Source organism: Micropterus dolomieu, linkage group LG11 (assembly GCF_021292245.1).
Source record: "Micropterus dolomieu isolate WLL.071019.BEF.003 ecotype Adirondacks linkage group LG11, ASM2129224v1, whole genome shotgun sequence".
In the NCBI taxonomy this organism is placed as follows: Eukaryota; Metazoa; Chordata; class Actinopteri; order Centrarchiformes; family Centrarchidae; genus Micropterus; species Micropterus dolomieu.
Window position 1 is genome coordinate 20,971,125 of NC_060160.1, and position 9,402 is coordinate 20,980,526.

At 42.3% G+C, this 9,402-nt stretch overlaps 1 protein-coding gene across 1 annotated transcript in view; it reads right to left on the reverse strand.

The window, feature by feature from the left end:
• Positions 1–9,197, reverse strand: part of runx3 (RUNX family transcription factor 3) — a 93,935-nt gene extending 84,738 nt beyond the window's left edge. Inside the window, exons 1-2 of the mRNA XM_046062755.1 lie at positions 9,188–9,197; positions 8,728–8,838 (exon numbers count right to left, since the gene is read on the reverse strand). Coding sequence (XP_045918711.1) covers positions 8,728–8,785 — 58 coding nt within the window. The 5' untranslated portion in view covers positions 8,786–8,838; positions 9,188–9,197. The remainder of the gene's footprint in view (positions 1–8,727; positions 8,839–9,187) is intronic.
• Between the last annotated feature and the right edge of the window lie 205 nt (positions 9,198–9,402).

Sequence of the window (9,402 nt, forward strand, 5' to 3'; positions counted from 1 at the left end):
TCTCTTAGTCACTCCTGCTGTCTGTGCATGTATAATGTCACTGCACACACACATTCAAGCACAGCCTTATGTAAACACACACAAATACACACTATGTGCACATTTCCCACTTTTCAACTATTGTCATCAGTGTTTGTCCCTTACAACTGCTTTCATTGCTGTTAAGGGACTCTTTCAGCAGAGGTCATTCCAGGTTCTGTCACACTCATTCAAGTGCAAATGGACTTCAGAGAGCCCCCAAATATTGGATTTGCATTTATTTCCCTCTTCAGAGGGGTTCAGCCTCTCAAGCACCATCTGACTCACCGCAGAAATCTAACCAGATTTGAGCAGGAACGCGGCGCTGGTTTCCTGACAAGTGTCCGTGCCACTTTCCTCTGCAGACGTGAGACAACTCTTGGAAAGTACTCGGCTGGCCCTCGGGGCTTTTCATCGTAAGGAAACAAGGGTGTGGCGACTCTCAGCCTGCAAGCCAAGGAGCTCAGGAGAGCACTCAGACACATAATATTGTCACCCCTCATAAATCTAGTATCTTGCACAGTAAGTGATTATTGCCAGTCATTCCAACTGATTTCAAATTAAGTCAAAAGAAAATGAATCACCTCCAAATGTCACCGAGTCTTTCTGCAGTGAGTGCAGAGAGTCACTGTGTTGCATGCAACTCTGTGATGCCTTTGGGCTTGATTCCCAGTTCTAGATTAAGCAACCCTAATTGGAAGCTAAAACTTATTTTTAATGGAGTCCCTCCATTCAAACCATTGCTTGAGTCAAGGACTTGGCATAATTGGAGTCCGGAAAACCAACCACCAGGGAAACCTGTGTGTCCGAAGTGACTGAATGTTTCCTCTCATCATCTCCATTGCTAATCAGTAGTGGCGTTGCCCATGTACAGTTAGCACCCTGGCCACGTGGAGCTAGCATAGTAAGGCAGGACTTTCCTCTTTGACTCAGAGCCTTAGGCGTCCAGTGAGGCTTTGCTGTAACTGCACACTAATCCCCTGATTGCTGTGTTTAGGAGCAGCATGTCGCTGCCTCACGTCAAGGCGGCCGCGGCTAACGACGAGCTAATGACACAACGATGACAAGGAGCGTTTGTAAACCCAATCAGTAGCTTGGAGTCTGGCTGCCTGGTGATTAGGTTAATCAAACTCTGTACTGACTGAATGACTGGCTCGCTGTCTGCCTCTTATGTCATCACACTGATTAAAGGGGAAAAGTTGTGTTTAAGTCCATCAGACCCTTCTAACTCAAACGTCTTTCTGCCAGGTTGGCAGTGTTAACACAGCAAGCTGTCTTGCTAAAACGTGGAGAGCTGAGAGGACTCCCCTTTTATTGAGGACTATCTTAATTTCAGTGTTATTTTGCTAATTTTAACATAATAGAATGTGTAAGGATGCTATTTAGTTTGTCACCCACATGCCATAGCTACAAACAGGTAGGCTATACAATTATGGAGCAATTAATTTCTAACAGCAAAAATAAAGCTCCTTAACTCCTTGACATGCACAGGTTTGAGAGTCGCTTTGTAGGTTACACTTTGTTTACAAGTTGTATCTCACAGGAAAGGCTTATTGGTTAGGAACTCTCAATCCTGTCAGTACGGTAAGAGTTACCACAGTACACAATAGTTGTTTGAATATTTTTTTTAACAAGACACACAAATTGTGACTTTATAAAATCAAGAAGGCACTCACTGATATTTTTCAGTTAAGTCCTCTGCTGTTTAGTCACCATGTGGGTAATTCTGCTGGACTAAGGCATCGGGAGACCGTATGTTAGTTCTGACCAGCTATTACGGTGAGGTCAGACAGCATTTAGAGGGGGAAAACATCATGTTGACATGCACTGCTCTTCTCTGACTCAGCATGGGGAATAAACTCAGGCGGTGTGTGTGTGCGTATGCATGTAGCCTATATGTGCCAGTTGCAGTTTATGCGTGTAAACAGTCAAGTTCCATTTGTGCTTGTGACGGCTGCGTCTGGGACCGTGAGAAGAGTATGTGCAGCAGACGCAGTGACCTCACACCAGACAGACTATGGAGAAGAGATGGGGCCACTTCTGCTGCGTGACCGAGGGGGAATCCCTGGCACGGTGTTTCCTACTGAGCCAATACAGAAGTGAGCAGCTGCAGAGAAAGTACGAGATTTATAAAGTTTACTTCAGGGCAAAACCTGCTGCAATACAGGGATAATAGATCATTTTGTAAATTCTGCATGAATTTTTATAATGTAGAAATGTCGCGGAAAAAGCAAACTCAGGATAATAGGAAATATGGGCAACATTTGAGGCGGAAGTAGATAATTAAGTTTTAATTAACTGTTTTAAAATTTTAACTTACATTAAACACAAGTAGGGACAAACATTTTAACTTTTGGGGGGTTATGTTTGGGACTATCTCTTGGCTGGAACTGGCGACTTCTTGGAGTCTTGTTACCAGCTTACACTGTAAGAAGTCACTGCATCTGGCAATGAAATAGTCCACACACACAACCCCTCATAAAACTCGTAAATTTTTACTCTTTGGTTTTTGTATGTATTAAACAAAAAAAAAGATATAATGTGTTAAGCAGTGAGGTCCAATTGTGTTAACTTTGGACAGAGCCAGACTAGCTGTCTCCCCCTCTTTCCAGTATTTATGCTTTGCTATGCTAAGATAAGCTATCCAAGGAAGGTTGACTGAGAACCTTCATAGAGATGCTAAGCTTACTGGCTGCTGGTTCATGTTTTCTTCATATTGTTATATATATCATATATCATTAGCTATATGACCATGACAGTGCTATTAGTCTTCTCATCTAATGTTCAGCAAGAAAGCCCATTTCCCAAATTGTCGAAATGATGATGCTAAATGCTCAAATTTGCATCCTCCTTCTGCAGTGCTAAGTCAAAAAGCACAATTAGGTGGCCCATTACTGATGCAGTTAGCAGTCAGTTATTTGTGCTCCCCAATGAATAGATCTAGAGAAAACTAAAATCCCATTTTTTAAATGCTGTCTCCACAAAAATCAATTCCCTGTGGTTAAAGTTATGTTTGAGGGGAGGGAAGAAGTAACCTAAAAACATGTTTTATTGCAGCAAAGACAATTAACTGTATGTAAACAAGCTGAGAAAAAAAATTCTGGGAAAATAGAGAATCTGAAAACATTTCATAGCCTGCAGCTTCTCACATCCTATCATTATCTGCATTTTTTCCTCCATCGTAATTAAGTTTTTTCTTTATTGCTTATGGGAAGAGGGATAGGCTATAAGGATGTTTTGGGCATGATTAAAGTTGCTCATAATGACGTGAAGATTCAGTCTGGAGGATGGATTTTTTTGTCTGTGAAAAACATTCCTTTTAATCCTTTGATGGTGACAGAATGAGTTCCTCTGGGCCTTAGATCTTTGCTAAACTTTCACACATGATAAAATAAACCCTCTGTTCCTCCTGGGTTCCATCTTATGTAAAGAAGTTGCTGTCTGCTGATATGTTTCTGAACATGTGGGATCTCCATAAGTTTGAGTCATTTTATGTGCTGCCGACCAGACCCATGCCCGCCCATTAAAGTAATTTGTGGGTTAGAATTCAACTGTAATGTTAAAAACAAAAGTGCACAGCAATCGCCGTTGTGCTTAGTCACAGGCAGTTTTTGCTTTTCCTTCGTCTTACTTCAACAGAAAAGATGTTGTTGACAACATCTGTTTAACGATACAGGGAGGGGTCTAAACAATAAGTCTTCTTCGTCTGAGTCAAACTCAGGTCACAGCTCTCTAATTGTAGCCAGAGTTACTGAAAACAAACTAAACCTGTGATGACACAAGTGTTTTATTTCAGGTTTTACTTTAAATTGTTTATCTTATTTCCAGCTCAGCTGAAAATTGCAAGCAAAATCTATATGCCAGTGTAATTGCAGAATAAATTTAGGTTAATAATACATAAATTAGCTTACAATAATACTTGTGTTTTTTCTACAATCCTAGTCTTACCATGTAATAAGTTGTGGTGCTGGCCTGTGGTTTAGGGCGTAGGTTTAAAACAAAATTAAATAACAGAAAATAACGAGAAAGGCTTTTTCTTAATTTAGTCGTTCACCATGCAGAGTCTAATAACAGTGATGTGGATTTAATCATTTTAACTTAAGGGTTTTTATGAAATATTATCAGCTCGTAAGTGAAGCAAATTAACCATAAAGAAATGAGTCATAGAAATAGAAGAGCCTCATCCGCTATGGGCATTACTTTTTAAAAATCAAGCTAAAGATTTTTACATTGTGATCATTTCCATCTCGTTATCCAATTACTCAAGCATTTTCAAAGTCTGCATATTTTCCTGCCTACATCTAGTTTGTTCCTGTTTCATTAGTTGTTGTTGCTCACTGTTTTGTTTTTTCACGTCTGACGGCACCAGTTAAAGAATCTGGTCTAGACATAATAAATTACTCCTACATCACTTGCATCATATCTGGACTTTTGTGTCCTTCATACCAATTATTTTCAACCAGTACTATTTAAGTATCATGTAGGACTGTAGTACATATTGACTTTTTTTTTTTTATGGTGTCATCTGAAGGTGACAAAGTGTTCAGCATACATCCCCTGAGTTCTCTGCTCTCACAGCTGCCATGCACAATCAGATCACAGAGTTTAACATGCAGACTAACTCTGGATGAACTGTGTCAAAGGGGGCTGAGACACAGAGCTGAGGATTATTCCCGCCTGTTTGGCCCGACACCAGTCTTTAGATCATATTTGCTCTTTACTGGATGCTGCCTCAGAGTCAATGCACCTACAGTTTACTTTCCAGTTGAATTACAGAACCCCCCCAGGATTGTTTGTTGAAAGAAGTTGCTCAACCTTTAAGAACACTTTTTTCCCCTCACAGTTACAGAAACCTTTACAGCATACATCCATATTATCAGATTGGCTGAAAACAATCTGGCAACTGTGGTTGCTTGTCGACCACCAGAAAATTGTATTTACTACTACACTTAACACGACTTTAACCTTGACCAATACAACGCTGAGCCTGGTGGTTTAAGTCGAAAGTGCACAAGGGCGGAGGCATGTTCGGGGCGGATGCAGGTTCAGGATTAGTTGACCACACAATCAGCACGCCCCTCTGCATACTCTACCTGGAAGCCATCTTACTGGCAACTCCTGAAAGTGTTCCCCATAAAGTCGTGTTGACAGACGGTGAAAACGGCGAGACGGACCAAAAAGTAAATAAGTACCTCTAAAAACGTTTACAGCCCTAATCAAGTCCAGAGCGTTCCTTCTATCCAATATGCCTTCAGAGTTTTATAAATAGATATTATACTTGGCTAAATTGGAGACAGGATTTCGCTCCTCGGTGGCTGTCCTGAGTTTTCTATTATTTGCTTTCACTTTAGAATCTTGAAACTCTTAATATCTGGTTACAGATTTCAGCCCGCTCAGCCCAGTCTTCATGTTTTGGCGTCACTCAGGGGCCTCACACTCAGCAGGATCTTGAACGGGCTCCCATCAAGCATGTTAATTTAAGAGAGGAGAAAAAAAATCTTCACCATATTACTTTGTATTAATAAATTCACCAGAGGCCAGCCATGCGTTCTGTCAAATTTATAGCCCTTTTCTTTTTTGAGCTACTGTATTGCGCCTTTTTATTTGTCAGTGGTTCTTAGCTTGAAATTCGTCTTGAGTTTTATCCTCTGTGAATGACTCATTTTCATGCATTTAAAATGTCTTTTTCTCACACTGTGCATGTGTCGCTCAGGGTTTTCCCTCCCCCGAAACTTGTAGAACAAACCAGACCACCTCCCAGAATCCTCCAAAATAACCTCGCTACAACTGTGGCGAGGCATGGATTTTGGCGTTTCTCACACACAAGCCCTCACTGCCATTCATGCAGCGCAATAAGCCAAACATATAAAACCATTCCCACCCTAATAAACCGGGGCCTTTTTCTCTGCCACAAAGGGAGCTGGCTCCCAAGAGCGTTACCACTCTAAAAAAAAAACGGACCCCTGTATAAAATAGCCTGCAGGGAACACTTCCAAGTGGAGGGAAATGCGGTGACAGAAACTCAGCCAAGGATATGACCCAAAACACAGGCCCAATCACAGCTGCTATAAACCAGGTACCCCACCTGATGCAAACACTGCCAATATGTCAGAATCGGAAAAATCAGTAAAGTTTATACAATTCCACTTCACAGGGGGAAAGTCCGGTGCTTTTTAGGGAGCCTATGTTGCTTTTTTTTTCATAAATGTGTCTCAGAAATGCTGCTTTCTGACTAAATAGCAGGGCTGCTGTTTGAGGGTTAACAGGTGTAGCCTCATTGTGGTTATTATCAGTGAACTGCAGCAGCACTGTGAGTCTGCATCAGATTAACGCCTCGTTGTCGCAAAACTCTCCACCTCGCTTTCTTTTTCTTCCTCTCAGAACATGCTAACTGTCAGACTATTAGCTTTGTCTTGTGCTCCATAATGAGTTGGATGCCATGAGAACGACAGCTGCTCTGTCTGTTCTTTTTGTGACTTGGTGTGCATGTGTCATACAGTATGTTTTACATGTATGTGTGTGTGTGTCTGTCTGTCTGTGTCTCCCTGAGCTCTAGCGGAGGACTGAGGTTTCTGAGGTGAGGCGTCCTCTCGCTTCTCACGCGAAGTGCATCTGATGTTGCACATCACATGCTTACATGTGTTCTCTGTCTGCACTGTAAGATAGCCCTAAATGTGTAAATTATTAATATAACACCTACAGTGCAGATGGATAGTGTTTGTATTGTGCTGATATTTGTGATAGTTCTTTTTCAAATTATAATTAAAAATGAGTGAGAAAAATGAGTTAGCAAAACTAAACAAAGATGTAAAAGATTTTTATGAGAAATTTACAAATAGTTTTTTGAAATTCGGGAACTTCAATAAGTGTAGTCTTTTTGTCTAATTTTTCAAATGAATAAGATATTGCTTAAAGCATCATTTAGTGACTTCTGGATTGATGAATTCATTATTTCCATAAGCTTCATCTTACACAGTATTAAAGCCAGAGCTCAGGAAGCCAGAGATTTAACAGTCTCTTTGATTTTCTGTAACTGTTCCTTTTAATTTCAGTTTGATTTGAGTCTAAAAAAGAGAACTTGCCAAATTGCTTTGCCTGTGTAATGCAAGTTGTTAAACTAACCACTGGGATATTTTGCTTACATGAGGTAGTCTCGATTTCAAATGCTTTCAGATTGAACTGGAAGATTTAATGACTCTTGGCCTTTGTTCTCTCGCAGTTCAGTTTCAGTCTCCTGACAGAATGAATTGTGAAAGGATATTGCATATTCACTAATGATTTCCAATGGATGATTACAGCTTTAAATGCTTGTCTCTTTTCCACCTCTTGACCCTCTCTCATCCTGTCTCACTTCTCTGATAGGGTTAAAAATCAAAATCAGGCACCCAAAAGCACAGAGGCAAAGAGGTTAAAACGGCTCAAAAGCCCAATAGACAGCATGCATGAAATCTAAAGTTGGTGACACTCTAACCGGTGAGGAGATAAAGGGATGCAGATCCAGCAGTTATAGAGAAAAAAGGAGGGGGGGCTGAGCCTTGTCAGGAGGAAACTATAAATGCAAGGTTGTCTGTAGAAGCTGTGAGAACACTGGAACATCATGCCCTGTCACTGTGGTTCTACTGAGGATATCAGAGGATTGTTCTCATGTGAGACACAGATGTACTGAGTGTGTGTGTTTGACTGTCTGTGTGTGTGTGTGTGTGTGTGTGTGTGTGTGTGTGTGAGACGCTCCAGAGATTTTAAGATATACTCTGCAAACAATTAGGAGCTGGTAGTGCTTCTCCTGTGGCTGTCTCTAATTAACACTGCAACGAGGCTTTAATTGGGAAGGAGATTTCATTTCTCTCTGCTGCCTGTCGGTGGCTGTCTCCGTGGTTGTGTGACAAACAGTGGGAACAAGTGAGTCCCTTGGCTGCTATCAGATGAACAACTTCTATGTCAAGACTACTTAATGTTTGTGTTTTCATGAGGTTGATCATGACTTACAGGAATTAACTCAACAAGTGTTCTAGTTAAAAACAGGTAAACCTCTTCTACTTCTCTACACTTAAGAGCCTCACTATTTGCAAGTAAAAGCTGCCTGATTGGAATTACCATGGCAACAAATGGCTTCTTCATTGAGGCTGGCGTTTAGCGTCGCCAAGTATAGAGCACTCACCTCACCACATAGACCAAAAGTACCTCCTGGAAGTAAAGCAGAGTGAGAGAGCCTAATATGTTTTTCTTTGCTCTTTTATTGTATTGCCGTGTTCCAGTAAAGGGCCCAGTCACATGGAGCCTCTGAGCTCGTATTCTCACAGAGAGAGCGCCGAGTCTCACTTGATAATGAATGTCTGTGGTGAGAATCCCATTATTGCGCTACTCCATCAAGCCTCCAGAAAACACAGGAGCGGAGTGGCAAAGGCATTTAAGGGCCATATCAGTCAACCCAATGAGGGCTACTGTGCAAATTGGATCCTCCTTTGTGAACCTCCCTCAGCACACGTCTGAGAGTGTTTGGACAGGAGAGATAAATGCATTCACACTCAGCCTTTACATTTGAACGTGTTCATGTCATTGCTTTATTGTCAAAAGAAACAGGTGGTCGAAACTGACAAAGCTGCACATATTAAACAAGTGGACAGAGGATGCGATGGAGGTGGGAGGGAGGAGGGGATGAGTGGAGTTAGGGAAGGGTGGGGGGTGGGGTTGGGGTTGTCCAGCACTCACCTCTGAGTAGACTGCTGCTGTAGTTGGAGAAGGAGTCAAAGATGCTGTTGGATGCCATGACAGGGAAGCTGGAACGGTGTGGAGCCCTTGCTGCAGTCGCTCTCCACCAACCTTGGTGAGGAAAAAGAGAGGACTGAAACACAGAAATGAAGTACGAGAGAGTGAGAAGAGAGAGACAGATGGAGAGCAGAGAGGACAAAACTCCTGGAGCTCAGAGCCAGTTTGCAACCAAGAATCTAGGGTTTGTGACTACCGCAGGAATCCCAAGCCACAAGCTTGCAGAGAGAGCAGCAGCGTGTGCTAGCAACAGCACCGGGTAGACGTTTGAAAGAGAAGTGGGGAGAAGAGGGTCAGAGGGAGAAAGAAAATAAGAAACAGCAAGAGGAGGCTGTTGAGAGAGAAGCAGTTTAAACAAGGGCAAGAGCAGAGTTTGTGTCTTCAGGTGTTGAGGTGGACTCACCAGGGCTGGAGATGAGAGGGGGCCCACCAAACGGAGCCCGAGTGGTGGAAGCGGGCCGGTGGGGAAGGCTGGGTTTGTGGTCCTCTGTCACGCAGGGGGGCCGAGGGTCTGAGGTTAGCCAGCTAGCTTGATAGCGTGGTCTGTCTTTGTCTTTCTCTCCCACGCTGGTTGTAGCCTGACTGGAGTGTCAGTGCTAGTAAAAGGCTAAAAGCCAC